The sequence below is a fragment of the Pristis pectinata genome, chromosome 11, assembly GCF_009764475.1.
Source record: "Pristis pectinata isolate sPriPec2 chromosome 11, sPriPec2.1.pri, whole genome shotgun sequence".
NCBI lineage: Eukaryota > Metazoa > Chordata > Chondrichthyes > Rhinopristiformes > Pristidae > Pristis > Pristis pectinata.
In genome coordinates, this window is record NC_067415.1 from 39,159,994 (window position 1) to 39,180,309 (window position 20,316).

Here is a 20,316-nt window from a genome sequence, read left to right on the forward strand (position 1 = left end):
GGAGGGGAAGGTGTTATGAAAGTAACTTTGGTGAATTGCAACCTGTAGATTATAAATGCTGCATTGATGGTGTGGACAGTGAGTATTGAGTCTTGTGGCAGAGAAAAGCTCTGGATGATGTTGAGCTTCTAGGCTACTATTACAGCTGTACCATTCCAGAAAAGTAGGCTGTTTTCCACAGTTCTTGAGTCACTGGAGATGCTTTGATGGGTCAGTAGGTGGGCCACTCATTGCTTGTTACGCGGTTTGTTTTGCTCTTGTCGTCATGGTTTTGATAGGTCCAATCTGGACAAAGGAACCTGCACTCCCAGAACTTGCCATGATGGTGCTATTGAATCTGACCTTTCATTTGGTCAGATTCAACAAATATTCTTCTGAGGCTGTCTTAATATCAGAGACATTTGCAGAGCATGGTGAAGAGAATAGCTAGTTCTGGTGCCAGGTGCACCACATTCTCTGTTTCTAAATATTACAGCCCTGAAATGGCTGGACTCTGGTATCTATAATGCTAAAGATCACAGAAAAGGACTGATTGTGATCATCCCTTTGATACGTCTCAATAGATAGCACAAGCAAAGACCTGAGCTGTCCTTTGCACTCACTTTTGCCCACATCATTCATGATTGGAATGATATTGCTACGGATCATCACTGTGACATTTGGTTGTTAGATTGTTTATTTTTGCTCTGGGCCCCTGGCTCACATGAATGACCAGTGAATGAGCTGGTTGCTGGACCATCAGGATTTCTGAACAATCGGATGCTGGGTTATCAGAACTTTACTGTACAGCATGCCAAGCTGTACAATGCCCTGCTGTACAATTCCACAAAATTATAGAGCCCAAAAAAAAGCTACTAATTGGTCTCCTATTGCCACTCAGACCAAGTTATGAGTGGAGCTGAATTTTAATTGAGAAACAACCAAATAAGTCAAAACCATTGCTAAGCCTTCAATCTTAAATGCCTCATGTTTGCCATGATTAACTGCTAAAAATTTTAATCCTTTCTGCAGCACTTGCATTTGTCGATATACGAACTGATTCATGTTCGTGATTAGCTAATTTATTCAACACTGCTTTCTGCAGCTTGAATCTGGACAGAGCCATATGTTGTGTCCAGCTGTCCAACCCACTGACCACCTAAAGCTCTTGTTATGGGCACAGGAAAGGAAATGTTCACTCCTGTCCTCTTGCAATCTGTTCATAGCTGAAATTTGGAGTCAGTTTTAAAACCTTGATTATGGCCTATGTATTCTGCAAAACTTGATTAATTAGGCTCAGCCTAGCCAATAATACAAAATACAACAGCAACACATTGAGGTATGGTATTACTATAGCAGAACTGCGTAACATCAAAATGCCCAGGTATAATATTTTAATCCTAGTTTTCATCCCTGCTGCTGTCTTGATGTGATGAATTGTGGTTTGACTTGTGTGAGGGCAGGATACCAAAAGCAGGATTTTTCTTTTTGGGAACATTACACCTGAGTCTGATTTTGTTTTCAAACTACATTACTCAGATGCATTTTCCAATTCAAATTCAATCAAGTTGCTTTTTTAATGCTCTGTAGTCCTCCCACTCAATTTTTCTCTATTCCCATGCCACACAGGAGGGAAATGCACAGGGGGTTGGGAGAGGGTTGGGTGGAAGTTGCAGGAGGCACGAACTATGTCACACAATTAACAGATGGAGCCTCTGTTTCCTTGAATTTTCAGAAGATCAGTCCTTCTGCAGACTGAGAAATTCACATCAGATGGTGTGTGGTGGAAGCTAAATGGTGCTGGCTGCAGAGTTCTGTACCTTTGACAGCATTGTCTAGTCTGGCTGGTTTTCAGGTCACATTATAGTTATTGGTGGTGAGTGAATGAGTTTTGGCAATATCAACCACATCCTCTGTGCCACATTTTCCTGCTCTGGAACTCACCATATTCAATAATCCAGGAAAAGAGATTGGGGTGCAGAATCTGCATGGCAGCCACGTAAACTTCCACCAGAGCTAGAGCACAGACATGAACGGCTGTTGTGAGAGTTTGGCCAACATGTTCCTGGAAGTGACTGACTCTCTGTGTTACATTGCAGAATAGTGTTGCCATGTGAAATGACACAATACAAGCTGCTACCTGTGATATTATGTATTATTATGTAGTTATAATAAAGAACTACAGTTCCCAGTAGATAATGCAAGGGGTCACACGGGGAACAGGAAGTGGCTGTAAAAAGAGAGGGAAATCAAGCCACTCTGGTGTTGGTTAATAAAAATATTCAGGTGTTAAACCCACGCGAAGTTTGTCTCTTGATGAAGAACAAACATAACACTACCTGATGCCTCTATACTTCTGGTTAAGTTTGTAGAACTTAAAAGTCTTCCAGTAGCTTGTGCACCACCAGCAAACCAAAAAACTTCACTTCCTAATCCAGATTTGATGTGAATTTCTGTTTTACTGTTTGGTACGAATGGAGCACATAATTGTGCTTTCTCCGAGGGGCTGTCCTGCTCGGTCTCCGTAATTCTGTTTTACTTTCTACTGATGCTGCCTGATCCACTGAGTGTTTCTGCCTCCCTCCCAGTTGTCTTCTTTAGGACTTGTCAACTGTATTAGAGCCCTGAAGAGAAGAAAAATTTCTTTGGATGGCATTAGGAGGCAGACATATTTCACAATCTAACTTCAAGTAGTAAAGTTAGCTGAATTTGTCCTTCTGATTAATGTAGGTTATACATAATTGTCAGAAATTCTGTTCAGTACTACTCTTAGCTGCAAATGGGCTATTCCTTTCAATTCATGTAGGTCTATTTGTTTCTACTGCTTGCTGGATTTAAATGGTTTCCCACTTGCTCCTCCTTTCGCCTTGGTCTTACCCTGCTTATTATTTTGTTTGCTATTTTGACCTGTAAATGGCAGTAAATGAAAGGAAAATATAGAGCGCATAAGGAAGACATCTAGTGTATGTGTGTGGTAAGAACAACAATTGGTGTAATTGCTGTCTGGTGTGATGAAGAACGTGTTGGAGAAAGGGGAGTTGTGAGAGTGCCTGGGGTCTGGTGAAAAGCTCTTCTTTAGCACCAACATTGCAAGTTGTACCATCAACAACTTATAGCTCCTGTTCGGGAATTTATTTTGTACAGCACCCTTTCAAATCTGTTCTAAAAGCACGATGTTTTGAACAGCATACAGTGGCATGCAAAAGTTTGGGCACCCCTGGTCAAAATTTCTGTTACTGTGAATAGTTAAGTGAGTAGAAGATGAACTGATCTCTAGAAGTCATAAAGTTAAAGATGAAACATTCTTTTCAACATTTTAAGCAAGATTAGTGTATTATTTTTGTTTTGTACAATTTTAGAGTGAAAAAAAGGAGCACCATGCAAAAGTTTGGGCACCCCAAGAGATTTGAGCTCTCAGATAACTTTTACCAAGGTCTCAGACCTTTATTAGCTTGTTAGGGCTATGGCTTGTTCACAGTCATCGTTAGGAAAGGCCAGGTGATGCTAATTTCAAAGCTTTATAAATACCCTGACTCCTCAAACCTTGTCCCAACAATCAGCAGCCATGGGCTCCCCTAAGCAGCTGCCAAGCACTCTGAAAATTAAAATAAATGATGCCCACAAAGCAGGAGAAGGTTCCAAGAAGATAGCAAAGCGTTTTCAGGTAGCCGTTTCCTCAGTTCGTAATGTAATTAAGAAATGGCAGTTAACAGGAACGGTGGAGGTCAAGTTGAGGTCTGGAAGACCAAGAAAACTCTCCAAGAGAACTGCTCGTAGAATTGCTAGAAAGGTAAATCAAAACCCCCGTTTGACTGCAAAAGACCTTCAGGAAGATTTAGCAGACTCTGGAGTGGTGGTGCACTGTTCTACTGTGCAGCGACACCTGCACAAATATGACCTTCATGGAAGAATCATCAGAAGAAAACCTTTCCTGCGTCCACACCACAAAATTCAGCGTCAGAAGTTTGCAAAGGAACACCTAAACAAGCCTGATGCATTTTGGAAACAAGTCCTGTGGACTGATGAAGTTAAAATAGAACTTTTTGGCAGCAATGAGCAAAGGTATGTTTGGAGAAAAAAGGGTGCAGAATTTCATGAAAAGAACACTTCTCCAACTGTTAAGCCCGGGGGTGGATCGATCATGCTTTGGGCTTATATTGCAGCCAGTGGCATGGGGAAGAATGAATTCAATTAAATACCAGCAAATTCTGGAAGCAAACATCACACCGTCTGTAAAAAAGCTGAAGATGAAAAGAGGATGGCTTCTACAACAGGATAACGATCCTAAACACACCTTAAAATCCACAATGGACTACCTCAAGAGGCACAAGCTGAAGGTTTTGCCGTGGCCTTCACAGTCCCCTGACCTAAACATCATCGAAAATCTGTGGATAGACCTCAAAAGAGCAGTGCATGCAAGACGGCCCAAGAATCTCACAGAACTAGAAGCCTTTTGCAAGGAAGAATGGGCGAAAATCCCCCAAACAAGAATTGAAAGACTCTTAGCTGGCTACAGAAAGCATTTACAAGCTGTGATACTTGCCAAAGGGGTGTTACTAAGTACTGACCATGCAGGGTGCCCAAATTTTTGCTTCGGGCCCTTCTCCTTTTTTGTTATTTTGAAACTGTAAAAGATGGAAATAAAAAAGTAATCTTGCTTAAAATATTAAATAAATGTGTCATCTGTAACTTTATGCCTTTTGGAAATCAGGTCACCTTTTACTTGCTTAGCTATTCACAGTAACTAAAATTTTGACCATGGGTGCCCAAACTTTTGCATGCCCTGTATTCTCAACAGCTTCCATTGGTTTTCCCTAAATCTCCATGAAGTGCTTTGGAAATCTTTTTTCTGTTAATGACATAAAAGCAAGCTGCTATTGGTAATTTCTACTGGTGATGTAGAACAGTGATGAGATAACTGCTGCATCAGACACCAGGCAACCAAACCAGAATGGTTACTGCAGTGTTGACTTAAGAATGAATCTTTTCTCGGAACATAACACAGATGAAAACTTGTTTCTAGATAAAAGGACTGCCATTCGGAAACATTTTATCGATCAGCGATGGCTCCCCAGACAACAGTACTGGTGTTCCATTCTTCTGTGTCAGTCGAGCAGACAGAACAGCTACAGATCTGATGAACAATCCCAGTGCTTCTTTAACATTGTCAGAAACTGAGCCAAATTACTGCAGGTAGGTCCAACTCTTTCCCTGTTAAACAGATTAATTTATATCTTAAACTAATGGGATAGACTTCCGTTTCTCTTCATAAATTCCAATAAAGACATTTCTATTTGGGAAAGAGAGTCAACTAACTTCCTGGAACTTTTTGAGGGTTATCACCAGGGCAAACATGGAATGGCATTGAATGTAACACTATTACATTTTCAAAAGGCTTCAGAGAAAAGAGAACCTTAAGATGAACCAATTTAATCTCTAAGTAATTCCAGTCCAGAAACTGTTCTGGTTGACTCTTAACTGCTTTCAGTTTTATTTAATGAAACAGAGCTGGGAAATAAGTTACAGCATTCTCACAGCCTAAGAGTGAGTTTAAGAAGTAAAATGTTGTTGTTGTTACAGTTCAACTGTTTCCAATATCTCTTTAACCAGTATCAAGGAGGTTGCGTTAACTTGTCAGAGGAAAACTGCAGTTAAACCAACGAGCTCTGGGGAGATTACAATGACCAAATATGTAAGAATTTTCAGTCCTGTTCTAGGTAATATTCAGATGCTGGCTGATATATGAGAGGGTGGGGCTGGGTGGGAGGGATGAAACTTCCCCAGCCTCACTAACACCCAGGATCATGCAGGCCTGTAGCGTTATTCTGAGGTTTCTCAAAAAAGGTAGTCAAGTTCCTCTAAAATTGTAATTTTCTGGTAAAATTGCGCAAAATGTTTGTCGCTCTCATAGTACCAGGCAGTTTGGAAGCCTAATTAGTGGTCTTTAAAAACTCAGAAATCTCTAAGGGAGATTTTTATGTAACTCAGGATCCCACAAGATTCCTCACCAACCACCAGCCCACGCTTCCTCTCCCAGCCCAACCTACTGGTCAGCTCAGCACGAGGACTTCTTAGCTATATTTAAACACATCCTGGACATAAAATGGTCTGGTTCTCTTCATGACGAAAAACAAAACTGTCTACTACACACCCTGTCCACCGTTGGCTTTCAATGCAACTCGGAGCTGGAACTAATTATTGAAAACAGGACTAAACAAAATCCATCTGCCTCTAAATTTTAAAAAGCATGTTTTGAAGTCTTTGCATTCATTCCCTATTTCCTATTGAGAAATTAATCAAGGACTTTGTTTCATAATTCACCCTAACGCTGTTGTCATTTCCCCATTGTTCATCATCAGACTGCTTGGGCCTGTGAATTACTTAAGGAGAGAAATTGAATCAACAGGTCATGACTGACACCCTTAGCAAATAGCATACTGTGTGAATTAAAAAGACATGGTTGGGACATCATCATTCTATTATGAATTGCCTACTGATTCTACTGTAAATTTTATTACATGAAAAATGTCTGCCATTGCAGCAGGAGGTATGATTGTGGGCCTTGCCCCATTTGCAGCTCCTGGCTCATCCCCAACCTGATCACAACCCTCAGCTTGATTGTGGCTGATTGTTGGCTCCAGCCCCTCCTGTGGCTAATTGTGGTCCTTGGCTGATCCTGATACTCTCAGCTCTGGTCCAGTGTGGTGGCTCCATGGCTCAGGCATCATTTAAACCTCTCTCTCCCCCAACACCCAGTGATGTATCTGTCCCTTCATTTCCCTGCCTCGTTTCATTTCCACACACCCACCCCCAACAACCCCATTCCCTTAATTTCCATTGGAAGCCTGCGGCCTTTAACAGTGCTCACCCAAGGGAAAAGGCAAATGCTTTCTAGTAAGTGGCAGTGAATATCAATGTATCCTAAAGGATGGTGACTTATTAAACAAGGATGTACCAATTTTATGACTTTGATATTTTTGTTAACATTTAATCTGCCTTTAAGGGAAAACTTAGCATCCATTCAGCAACCTAGTAATACTGTACATTATCTGTGATTGCTACTCCCATACTTCAAATAGCAGAATCTATAATAAGTTCAGAAAGATGTGATTATTTTTTGTTTCATTTAACAGGAATTTGGTGAGAGAATAGAATCATAATTTGTAAAAAAAAAACTTGTATATTACATTTAAAGAATACATCAGAACCAATACCTTCCCCTTTATGGTACCTTTAACATGTAAATATGTATCCATGTTACTTCATAGATCAATTAGATAGGGTGACAAGGTTGGCCAGGAAGAGGAGCAGGTGGGGAGGAGAGCAGATCCCAGGGAATTGAACTTTGTTAAATGAAAACACAGCAAACAAAGCCAGTCAGTGCAGTGTCCAGAGATGGAGAGCTGATGACATTGAAGTATTTAAACACAATGGATACACTTAAGATATTGTACTGTGAGCTAAGGTAGATCCGTGGTACAGAGCTGTTGGTGGTGTGAGTTGTGAGGAGGGTGAAGAGAAACTTCAAGAGGATATTGATTGGCTAAGCGAATGGGTGAAGACACGGCACATGGAATATTACGAAGACAAATGTGAGGTCATCCACTTCAGTATAAAGAAATTGAAACCTGGAATAATTTTTAAAATGGCCAGAGACTGAACATGGTTGGTGATCAGAGGGACATGGATGTCCTTGTACACAGCTTTGAATGTGTAGGTACAGCAAGCAGTTAGGAAGGAAAATGGCACAATGGCCATTTATTGCAAGAGGATTTGAATACAGGAGTGAAGCTATCTTCTTGAAATTATGTATGTGCTTAGTGAGATCACTTTAGGAATATTGTGTATAAAATTGACTTCACTGCCTAAAGATAGATTTCTGATAGATGGAATGCAGCAAAGGTATACTGGATTGATTCCTGTGAAGGAGGAATTGCCTTACGAGGAGAAATTAAAAAGATTGGTTCTATGTCCTCTTGAGTTTAGATGAATGAAAGGTAATTGCACTGAACCATACAACATTTTTTACATGGCCTGACAGAGTAAGTCAGGTACAGTGTTTCCCTGGCTAAAGACAAACTGCTGGAGGAACTCAGTGGGTCATGCATCTTCTGTGGAGGCAAATGGATAGATGATGTTTCATGTTGAGACCCTGTGTCAGAAAATGTTATCTATCCCTTTGCCTCCACAGATGCTGCTCGACCCGCTGAGTCCCTCCAGCAATTTATTTTTGCTCCAGATTACAGCATCTGTGCAGTCTCTTATGTCTGTACAATGTTTCCCCTGGCCAGGGTGGTTAGAGCAAAGGGTCATAGTCACAAAATATGGTGGAAGCCATACAGAAATGAGACGAGAAGAATTTTTTTGCATACAGGGGGGACTGAATCTATAAAATTCTCCACCTAAAAGGGCTGTGGAGGCTCAGTCATTGAGTCGGACTTGGTTGTTAAGGAAATCAAGGAATATGGGGTTCATGCAGGAAAAGTGCATTGAGCTGAAAGATCATCCATGATCTCAATGAATGGCTGAGCAGGTGCGAGGAGCCAATTGGCCTACTCCTGTTTCTATTTCTTATGTTCTTATTATGGGTGTGACAAACATGTGGTATTGGTGCCATAAAAAATAGTAGAGTCTTTTAGTGTATGGTAGTCCTTCAAGAAGAGGTTTAGAATCAAATCTATACGAGTTAAAGGGATGTCTGAAGGGTTCAGCATGAGATTGGCTGAGGAAAGGGTAGAGACAGATGATGCTTTGCACTTTGAAACATGATTCTTTGTGTGGAAACCTAGTCTTGACTAGAACAGCAAAGTCATTGGGAGGAATTTGGAGTCATTGGGAGGGAGATTGGTATTTGGGGCTGAAGATGATGACTCTGATGTTTAACTGAAGAAGACTCATCAAAGAGATTATGTTGGATAAACAGTTTCACAGGGCAGAGAGGTGATCCAGAGGTTGAGTGGAATGACATTCATCTATAGGTGGAAGTGAACTGTACAACTACAAATTATATTGTCAAAGGGAAGTCCTTAGGTGAGGAAGATGAGAGGGGCCATGAATGAATTTTTGGTTGACGTTGGAGGTGATGTGGAGAATGGAAAGAGTTTCCATTGCTCATACCATTCCATTTCCATGGCTGTAACTGCTAAACACTTGATAAAGGAATCATTTGAAAAGAATGGAGGCAAGACTCTAGGGGAGATGGTAGGGTCGGCCAGGTCAAAAGCTACAAATGGATTGAGGATCATGATCTCTAGAGACAATTTTATCTGTGCCCTTGGTTAGCGTCTTGGAAATTAGCTTGGAAGGACTGAAACAGAGTTTCAGGAGAGACAAGTGGGAGTACTGGAACTGAATGTGGGTTTTACAGGAAGAGACAACAGTACCTGAGTGGGAGCCATTGGCAATGCCAGTAAACAGGGGCTAAGTGAATTTAGCTGGGCAATTGACCTCAGAAAGTCATGAAGGATATTGGTACCAGAGAGAGGGAGGCTGGGGTCTCAATGCTTGGGAATGGGGAGGCTGGAGAGAAGTTTGACAATGAGCTAAGGAGCAGCTGTAATGAACATAAAAGATTTGGAGCTGCAAACCTTTTGCAGTCTAAGTTTTCTGAGGTTTCTCACCAAACCATTCCATTGCAAGGTGGCAGAGGTATTCTGGAGGACGAATGGCAATGGTAGGTGCAGGAAACAAGAAGAAACCAACAAATTAGAGACACTGAGCTAGAAGGGAATCAGTAGAACAGATCAAAACCAATCCTAAGCTATGAAAAAAAATCCAAGTTTGTTGTATTGTATATGAAATAATTGGATATTTTTAAAGCAAAACATGCCTGGATTAACTGGAATTGACTGGATGTAGTTTGTGAATTGTCTGAAACTGCTGAAGCAAAAAAGGCTGGAATTTCAACTACTGTCAGACTGGATTTCCCATCAAGAACAGTAGAATTTGGACCATATATGAATTGGCATTTCTTTTAAAGACAATCAAAAGTCCAATGTTTATTGGTCTATAATGCACTCTGAATGATAATCTCATGAAGCAAGATGAGTTAGTCCCATTGCAAATGTGTTATCTTGGTTAATCTGCTAGTTATTTTTTGTTGTATATTCACTTGCTATATCTTATCTGTGCACAGGCAAAATCTCATTAACCCTGAGGATCCGAGATGTAGCAGGCTGACTCTTACAGGTCAAATGGTGACTGTGTCCTCTGACGAAATTGAATTTGCAAAGCAAGCCCTGTTTTCAAGGTTTGTCATTTAGTCATACTGACCACTATACCTCATCTGTAAAATAGTGTCTCTCATATGCACTTTATGCAAGTAGGAAATCAAAGTGATACGAACTGCCTGTATTAAAGTCAGAGTGTTTATGTACAACCAGGAATAATGCAAAACTGATTGTGATGTGTTTGCTATGAAAGATCTGTTCTGATGCATTTACACTTCATGCCAATTGAGTTAATTTTTTGTTCATTTAGAAATAAATAAATGGCCTGACTTGGTTTCATTAGACAGAAAATACATCAATCTTGATGCTTGAGCAAGACTTTGTTGAGTCTTAACACCTGACCTGGTTCACAGTTCCACTAGTCTCATCCTTCAATTGGGAGAGATTTAAAAATTTAGTTTTCCTAGAAGGACTTCCATGATGGAAATGTGTGTTACATCAGCCTCTTAGTAGTGCAGAATCTTCTTCGGGAATAGCAAGTGATCCGTAATGGTGTAGGTAGCTAAAGGGAATTAGACCATAATACATAGGAGCAGAATTAGGCCATTTGGCCCAATGAGTCTGCTCTGCCATTCAATCATGGCTGTTTTGTTTTAACCCCATTAGAACATAGAACAGTACAGCACAATACAGGCCCTTCAGCCCACAATGTTGTGCTGACCTTTAAACCTCACCTAAGACTATCTAACCCCTTCCTCCCACATATCCCCCTATTTTAAATTCCTCCATATGCTTATCTAACAATCTCTTGAATTTGACCAATGTACCTGCCTCCACCACTACCCCAGGCAGCACATTCCATGCCCTAACCAGTCTCTGGGTAAAAAACCTCCCTCTGATATCTCCCTTGAACTTCCCACCCATTACTTTAAAGCCATGCCCTCTTATATTGAGCATTGGTGCCCTGGGAAAGAGGTCCTGGCTGTCCACTCTATCTATTCCTCTTAATATTTTGTACACCTCTATCATGTCTCCTCTCATCCTCCTCTCCAAAGAGTAAAGCCCTAGCTCCCTTAGTCTCTCCTCATAATGCATACTCTCTAAACCAGGCAGCATCCTGGTAAATCTCCCCTGCACCTTTTCAATGCTTCCACATACTTCCTATAATGAGGCAACCAGAACTGGACACAGTACTCTAAGTGTAGTCTAACCAGAGTTTTATAGAGCTGCATCATTACCTCGCAGCTCTTAAACTCGATCCCATGACTTATGAAAGCTAACACCCCATAAGCTTTCTTAACTACCCTATCCACCTGTGAGGCAACTTTCAGGGATCTGTGGATATGGACCCCCAGATCCCTCTGCTCCTCCACATTACCAAGAATCCTGCCATTAACTTTGTACTCTGCCATGGAGTTTGTCCTTCCACAGTGTACCACCTCACACTTCTCCAGATTTAACTCCATCTGCCACTTCTCAGCCCAGCTCTGCATCCTATCAATGTCCCTCTGCAATCTTCAACAATCCTCCACTCTATCCACAACACCACCAACCTTTCTGTCATCTGCAAACTTACCAACCCATCCTTCTACCCCTCATCCAAGTCATTAATAAAAATCACGAAAAGCAGAGGTCCCAGAACCGATCCTTGTGGGACACCGCTAGTCACAGCCCTCCAATCTGAATGCATTCCCTCCACCACAACCTTCTGCTTTCTACAGGCAAGCCAATTCTGAATCCACATGGCCAAGCTTCCCTGGATCCCAAGCCCTCTGACCTTCTGAAGAAGCCTACCATGTGGAACCTTGTTAAATGCCTTACTAAAGTCCACGTAGACCACATCTACTGCACTACCCTCATCAATCTGTCTGGTCACCTCCTCAAAGAACACTATCAGGCTTGTGAGATGTGATCTGCCCTTCACAAAGCCATGCTGGCTGTACCTGATCAGACCATGATTCTCTAAATGCCCATAGATCCTATCTCTAAGAATCCTTCCCAAGAGCTTGCCCACCACAGACATAAGGCTCACTGGTCTATCATTCCCTGGACTATCCCTACTACCTTTTTTGAGTAAGGGGACAACATTTGCCACCCTCCAATCCTCCGGTACCATTCCCATGGACAACAAGGACTCAAAGATCCTAGCCAAAGGCTCAGCGATCTCCTCCCTCGCCTCACGGAGCAGCCTGGGGAATATTCAGTCAGGCCCCAGGAACTTATCTGTCCTAATATTTTCCAACAGCTCCAACACATCCTCTCTCTTGATATTAACATGCGCTAGAACATTACCCTTACCAACACTGTCCTCAGCATCATCAAGGCCCCTCTCCTTGGTGAATACTGAAGAGAAGTATTTATTGAGGACCTCACCCACTTCCACAGCTTCCAGGCACATCTTCCCACCTTTATCCCTAATCGGTCCTACCTTTACTCCCACCATCCTTCTGCTCTTAATAAGTGAAAAATGCCTTGGGGTTTTCCTTAACCCTACTCGCCAAGGCCTTTTTATGTCCCCTTCTTGCTCTCCTCAGCCCCTTCTTAAGCTCCTTCCTTGCTACCCTCTATTCCTCAAGAGACCTATCTGATCCTTGCTGCCTAAACTTTATGTATGCTGCCTTCTTCCTGCTAACTAGATGTTCCACCTCTTTTGTCAACCATGGTTCCATCACCCTGCCATTCTTTCTCTGCCTCACTGTGAAAAATTTATCCCTAACATCCTGCAAGAGATCCCTGAAGAATGACCACATCTCCATAGTACATTTCCCTTCAAAAATGTCATCCCAATTCACACTCGCAAGTTCTAGCCTTATAGCCTCATAATTTGCCCTTCCCCAATTAAATATTTTCCTGTCCTCTTTTCTCCTATCCTTGTCCATGACAATGCTAAATGTTAGGGAGAGGTGGTCACTGTCTCCCAAATGCTCACCCACTGAGAGACCTGTCACCTGACCCAGTTCATTACCTAATACTAGATCTAATATGGCATTCCATCTAGTCGGCCTGTCAACGCACTGTGGCAGTAATCCGTCCTGGACACACTTTACAAACTCTGCCCCATCTAAACCTTTGGTACTAAGCAGGTGCCACTCGATATTTGGAAAGTTGAAGTCTCCCATGATAACAACCCTGTTATTTTTGCACCTTTCCAAAATCTGCCTCCCGATCTGCTCGTCAGTATCCTTGCTGCTACCGGGGGGCCTATAGAATACTCCCAGTAGAGTAACTGCTCCTTTCTTGTTCCTAACTTCCACCCATACTGACTCTAGCGAGGATCCTGCTACATTATCCACCCTTTCTGCAGCTGTAATAGTACCCCTGACCAGTAACGCCACCCCTCCTCCTCTTCTTCCCCCCCACCCCCTATCCCTTTTAAAACACTGAAATCCTGGAATATTCAGTATCCATTCCTGCCCTGGTGACAGCCAAGTCTCTGCAAGAGCCACAATATCATAGTTCCATGTACTTATCCAAGCTCTCAGTTCATCACGCTTATTCCTGATGCTTCTTGCATTTAAGTAAATGCACTTTAGCCCGTCCACCTTACTACTTTTATACTCTGCTTCTCCTTCCTCAAAGCCTCTCAATATGTAAGATTTGGCTTTACTCCATGCACTTCTTCCACTGACCTATCCCTCCGGTTCTCATCCGCCTTGCAAACTAGTTTAAACCTTCCCGAACCACACTAGCAAACCTGCCTGCAAGGATATTGGTCCTCCTCGAGTTCAGGTGTAACCCATCCAATCTGTACAGGTCCCACCTTCCCCGGAAGAGATCTTAATGATCCAAAAATTTAAAACCTTGCCCCCTGCACCAACTCCTCAGCCACTCATTCATCTGCCATTTTCTCCTACTCCTACCTTCACTATCACGTGGCTATCATCCTGAGATTGTTACCCTTGAGGTCCTGTTCTTCAGCCTTCTGCTTAGCTCCCTAAACTCACTTTTCAGGACTTCATCCCTCTTTCTACCTATGTCGTTGGTACCAACATGTAACACGACTCCTGGCTGCTTTCCCTCCTGCACAAGAATGCTGTGGACCCGATCAGAGACATCCTGGACCCTGGCACCTGGGAGACAACATACCATCCAGGATTCTCGCTCATGTCCACAGAACCTCCTGTCTGTTCCCCTGACTATCGAGTCCCCTATCACTATTGCCTTCCTCTTCTCCTCCCCTTCTGAACAGCAAGACCAGTCCCAGTGCCAGAGACATGGCTACTGCCGTTTGATCCCCCTCAACAGCATCCAAAGTGGAATACCCGTCTTTGAGGGGAACAGCCTCCGGGGTCCTCTGCACTGTCTGCCTGTTCCCTTTCTCTTTCTCTCCCCTGACAGTCACCCATCTATCTGCCTCCTGGGCTCTAGAAGTACCTGCTCTAAGTGAGGGTGACTGCCTCCCGATGCACAGCACCTACATAACTCCCTCCCTGATGCTTCGCAGTGTTTGAAGCTGCGACTCCAGCTCATCATTTCTGAGCCGAAGTTCCTCCAGCCTCAAGCACTTACTGCAGATGTGGTCACTGTGCACCACAGCAGGGTCCACTAGCTCCCACATCATGCAGCTGCAGCACATCGCCTTGCCCTCCATCTGAACTACTTTTTTTCCTTGCCTAGCTGTAGTCTACTTAAAAGTTATAACATAACATTAAACCTTACCTTTACTTACCAGCTACTCACCAGTGTTGTTGCTGCAGATGGCCTCCGCCTCTTGATGCCGAAGCTGTTGTGCCAAAGCCATACACTCTGACTCTGTCCACTCCGACAATGGGCGCTCCAAAATGGCCGCCCTGCTTGACATGACCTTTTTATTGGCCCTTCTTAATTCTGTCAGAACAAAAAAGCCCTCAAAAACACACGAAACACACTAGCTTTTTAAATAGTTTGCCCGTACCTGTGAGGGATCTGCTGCTCCAACACCTCTCTAGGCCAATTCTTTAAGAGAAAGCCTGCGAAAACACACAAGCCTTTTAAATAGTTTGCCCATACCTGTGAGGGACCCGCTGCTCCAAAGTCTCTCCGGGCCATTCTCCCTGTAACTCGTAACCCCTTTACCAATAAAGAACCTACCAATTTCTGCCTTAAATACATCCAATGACTTGGCCTTCACCGCCCTCTGTGGCAACGAATTCCACAGATTCACCACACACTGGTTGAAGAAATTCCTCTTCATCTCAGTTTTAAAGGGACATCCCTTTATTCTGAGGCTGTGCTCTTGGATCCTAGACGCTCCCACTATTGGAAAAATCCTCTCCGCGTCCACTCTATCAAGGCCTTTCAGTATTCGGTAGGTTTCAATGAGATGGACAATGGACAAAAATAATTAAGGGGCACATGCTAAGGAGATTCATAAAGGCAGGGATTGAAATGATAAGGAGGAAATGATGATGGAAGGAAACTCCAGTGAGGACTGCAAAAGTAAGTGAAGGAGTGCAGTGAAAAACAAGAAGTAGAGCAAAATTTTCTGAAGGTGCCTACTCCTTTATTGAGTCTATAACCCTAGTTATAAACTTAATAGCCAAGGGAAATATCCTCCCTGTATCTCCCCTTCAAAGCTTTCTAACAATTTGTAAGTTTCAGTGAGGTCACCCCTTTTTCTCCTAAACACTGGATAATTCAGCCTATTCAATCGCTTCTCATTTGGCTGACCTGCCATCCCAGGAACCAGTCTGGTGAATTTTTATTGCATTCCCTTTATAGCAAGTATGTCCTTTTTTAGGCAAGGAGACCAAAACTGTAATAGGAATTCCAGGTGTGGTCTCACCAAGGCTCTTTACTATCGTAGAAGATGATTTATTTCTATAGGGCACAGAGTTTGTCCAGGTCATTCCCGGGTAATGAGCAGGTTCTGTTTTTACAGATGTCCATAAGTCAATTTTGTCAATAAATCAAAAAAAATCACAAAAAATGCTTGATATAGTAACCATACCTCCACGGTATTTGTAATGAATGGCATCAAAAGCACATAAAACTTATAAGAAAGAACAATTACTGAAGGTGGAGAGGGAGAGGAAACTAGTTCTGCCATTCATAGGAATGAACATATGTACATACAGTACATCAGACTTTTGAATTTAATAATATTATGGGAGCTCATTCATATGTAGGAGTGTCCATAAGTCAGGCCTTCTTTTCCCAGGGATAGCTTGTATGTGAAAACCCTTTTAATGGTCTAGTCCTATGTTTTGGTCTAGTTTTCAATACTGACTTTCTACAACTGATATTGACAACCTCTTAATAAGTTTTACTTCTTTCTAAAACCTCAAGCCTCCTCTTTCTCTGTGTTTTGTCCTTTTCTGACATAGCTTCCTCAACCTAACAGTTCCTTCCAATCATAAATCTGAGATGTCACTTTGTATGTAATGAGCACTATAGAAATATACCATACAGAAATAACAAAAATAAATGCATGTATTTTCATTGTTAGTTTATTCTCTATTTTGTTTATTCTTAAAGGCCATGGGGAGTTGTGCTGCCAGATTAGGAGCATAACTGTAATTTATAACATGCACTTAATGGTAAGATGGTAAACTAAATTAACAAAGGCATCCTTTGAGGAAGCTTTGCTTGGCAGAACTGCCAAGACAAATATAAAATGTTTTAAACACAAGTGAAACTATGCATAAAAGCATAATTGTTGCAGAACAGGTACAGATGAGAGAATGTTCTGTAATGAACTTGGTATTTGTTGAAACATTTAACTGTTTGTGCCTGCAGACATCCAGTGATGAAGAAGTGGCCTCCAGAACATAATTGGTTCTTTATGAAAATGAATATTCGACAAGTATGGCTCCAGAACTGGTTTGGAGGGGTTGCCAAAATCCCAGTAGAAGATTATTTCAAAGCCAACCCAATGAGTATTGAATAGGTTCTAAAAGAGCACACCCAAGAGAATAAAACATTGTTTACAGTTTTTTGCAGGTGCCCATTTTGTATCTTTAGGCTGGAAAAGCTTTTTTCCGTTTTGGGCATACCAGTTGGGTATAGAAGGAACATTTTATTAAAAGAAGATATTTATTGCTATCAAGGCCAACACTGATTGTCCATCCCTAATTGCCCTTGTGAAGGTGGTGATGAACATTTTTAAACCCCTGTGTAATTCAGGTGGTGAGGGTACTACCGTGGTCTTGTCTGTTAAGGAATTGTGGGAATTGGAAGGACATATGGCATGGTGTAATATGGCAACTTTGCCTCTTCTCCTTGCCAATATTTCTTGCTTATGCTATTACTAATCGCATTGATGTGCTAGCCTGTGCTGCAAGGAATGTGTTACTATACCTCAACTCTGTATTGTGTTAAAATGCTAAAAAAGATTGTGCTTTGGAACTGCTGATTATTTTAATAAAATCCTGCAAACGTTCTGCAGGATTTCAAGTTTGCTTTTCTGCCTTGAGATTAACCCATGACAGCATGCAGCTTTCAGAATTTGATTACAGAATGTTGTGGCTTGAGTTATTCTGCATTAGTATATATTGACAGTACTGCTTGCTGCAAATATTTAAAATTTCAGGGCAATACATTAGTTTGTTGCAGCAATTTATGATTGTTATCAAATGTAATCTTGAATTTCGATATAATTAATAAAATGGGCCATGTGATCCCAGCAATTTACTTGCCTGTCTCATATACAAAAACTATGCTGTGCAGAACAGGTACAAACAAGAGAATGTTCTGTAAAGCACTTGGTATTTGTTGAAACATTTAAATGTTTGTGCCAGCAGACATCCAATGATAAAGGAGTGGCCTCCAGTGGTTTCTGTCTACTGTGAGGCCATGGCATAAAGCCCTCATCTAAAATCTTTTTAAATGTGCAGAGTGCTTTTGACTCAACTGCTCTTTCAGGTGCAGTTGCTATGTTGAATAATCTGTGATGATTCATCGTAATTTGTAATAAAACAGCATGTTTCACATTTGGCAGTCTTATATAATTGTATTATTTAACTTATCCAAAAAGTTTTAAAAGGAAAATTTGCACAATTTGATTTCTTAGGGTACATGAAAGATACGTGAAAAGTTCTCTGAACCTAAATAATGGTTAAAGTGTTATTGGAAGGAGTTAATTTCCTTTCCCTACATTCTTCAATAGTTAACTAAGCCATGCAAGTTAATTATTAATTATTAATATTGACATTTTCAAGTTACAACAGTGGAATTTTGTGAGAATGTTACAAAGTTTCTTTGAATCCACAACTCTTTTTTTTTCTCTGCTATGACTCTGTCTCTCTTCCTAGAAGATTCTTTTTCAAAACCTAGCCCTTTGACCAAGCCATCTCTATTCTTGGCTTCCAATTCCTTCATGTCTCTGTGTAACACCTTAAAAGCTTTTATTTGATTTAAAGGCACTATAAAAAGACAGATTGTTGTGATAATCTTGTATAGCTTCTGCTGATACAGTTAATATTGAAAAACTGTAGTACACTACTTTAAAGCACTTTCGTTAGAGATACAACTTGAAGTGTTCAGAGAGATCCAAACAATACATGCTGAGGTGAATCTCAGTGAGAAGCGAATGTTTTGTACACATGAAATGTGCTAGTGAGATGTTGCTGGTTGTTTATAAAACCAAATGGTATACGGGCTATTTTACATTAACACATCTGAATCATTAAAAAGAGAGGTTAATACCTTGTTACCAATTAGTCAATGTAGAAAGTAATTGATCTACTAATAAACTTAGTGGCAAAAATCTCAAGATATTTTTCATTTTATGGCTAAGAAAAAACTGATTTTTTTAACATGTACTTAATGTACACTCCTCTAGCCCAGAACATGGGAAAACAATATTTCTATCATGATTCTTCATGTGTATATTTCTCAAACCAGCTTCCCTATACAGAATAGGATGATGTAACTGCTTCCACTGTCTGGATAGGGAAATTAGTTTGATTGATGTAAGTGCAAGGAACCAACGTACAACTACCTGTTTTTTTTCCATGGTCTCTCAAATTTTCAATGCACACTCCCAAATTTCTACTTCTGTCACTTAACACTGCCAATAGTGTCCAATGCTTTCTTGTATTAACACATTTCCTTTGAGTGGCAATGCTGGAGATCCAATTACAAGCACAGGCAAAGAAAAGTTTCGTGATGGAACCAACCAGCCAAAGGCCTCAGATGAAACAAATGCTTCAGTGTAAAAATGTTATCTGTAAATTCATGGTGCTTCAAGAACACTGCATCTCTGATACTGGGCGTTCAGCTGAATTGCACTTCTGTACCACTGTGAAACAAGAACAAACTACTTCAAGAGGATGCCATGTAACTACTGGTTCTTAAACCATGTATATAACAAAAAGAGAGATTATTCTTATCAGTTATGAATTCATGGTTGAGTAAAAGTTAATGTTCTTCTTGCCCAACAGTCATTCCTTCCTCGTGCAGAGACTTGGGTGGAAGAACAAATTCTAAATTATTAGTCCACATGTAAAGTAGAATAAAAATGCAACTTAAGAAATGTTAGTCTCAAATAAATAAGAAATAGACACTACTAGCAAATTCTTCATTGAAATAGAAGACAAAGAATTAAAGGAATATCTTTTCACTTATTGGCTGAGTGCTAATTAATATACAGTTGTAACTTAGGAAGTAAGGAGCTAGTTATCAAAGTTGCTCCATCAGTTGAATATCCTGAGAGGTAAAAGATACTACATAAATGCAGTTTTGTTTTTCAAAATTCTTTGTCTTTATAAAAACACTGAAAAACTATTTTGAAAGCATTGATAAACTGATTCTTCCTTTTCTGCATTCACTGGGAAACAAAGACCTTGAAACTTTGCAGAATATCACAGAAATCTGAAAAAAGTATGAATTAGGCAAGTCTTCAGACAAAGAGATTGAGTGAATTTGCAAATAGTTAACTGTGTGATTTCATAATTTCTCTCAGAGATGGGAGGATTTAAAATAGGAAATAAAGAAATATCAGGGGAATTAAACAAATAGTAGTTTGTCTTTATGGAAGATTCATATAAAATGTCCAAGAAGTACTGGAGAAACAAGAGTCCAATAAAAATTACAAAATAAAAGAAATGACAGTAGAATTAGTTAAAAAATATTTTTAGAGAACTTAATGAGCCTGAAAACTTTAAAATCTCAAAGACCTGATGATTTACATCCCAGGGCTCTTAAAGAGGTGACGACGGAGTTAATGGATACAATGGTTATCGTCTTC

The 20,316-nt window shown here is 40.9% G+C and overlaps 1 protein-coding gene across 1 annotated transcript in view; it reads left to right on the forward strand.

Annotated features, from left to right (window-relative positions):
• The window catches only part of creg2 (cellular repressor of E1A-stimulated genes 2), a 28,893-nt gene extending 10,835 nt beyond the window's left edge, over positions 1–18,058 (forward strand). The window contains exons 2-4 of the mRNA XM_052026005.1: positions 5,003–5,172; positions 10,115–10,228; positions 16,866–18,058. Of these exons, the coding sequence (XP_051881965.1) occupies positions 5,003–5,172; positions 10,115–10,228; positions 16,866–17,016 (435 nt within the window). The 3' untranslated portion in view covers positions 17,017–18,058. The remainder of the gene's footprint in view (positions 1–5,002; positions 5,173–10,114; positions 10,229–16,865) is intronic.
• Positions 18,059–20,316: the final 2,258 nt, after the last annotated feature.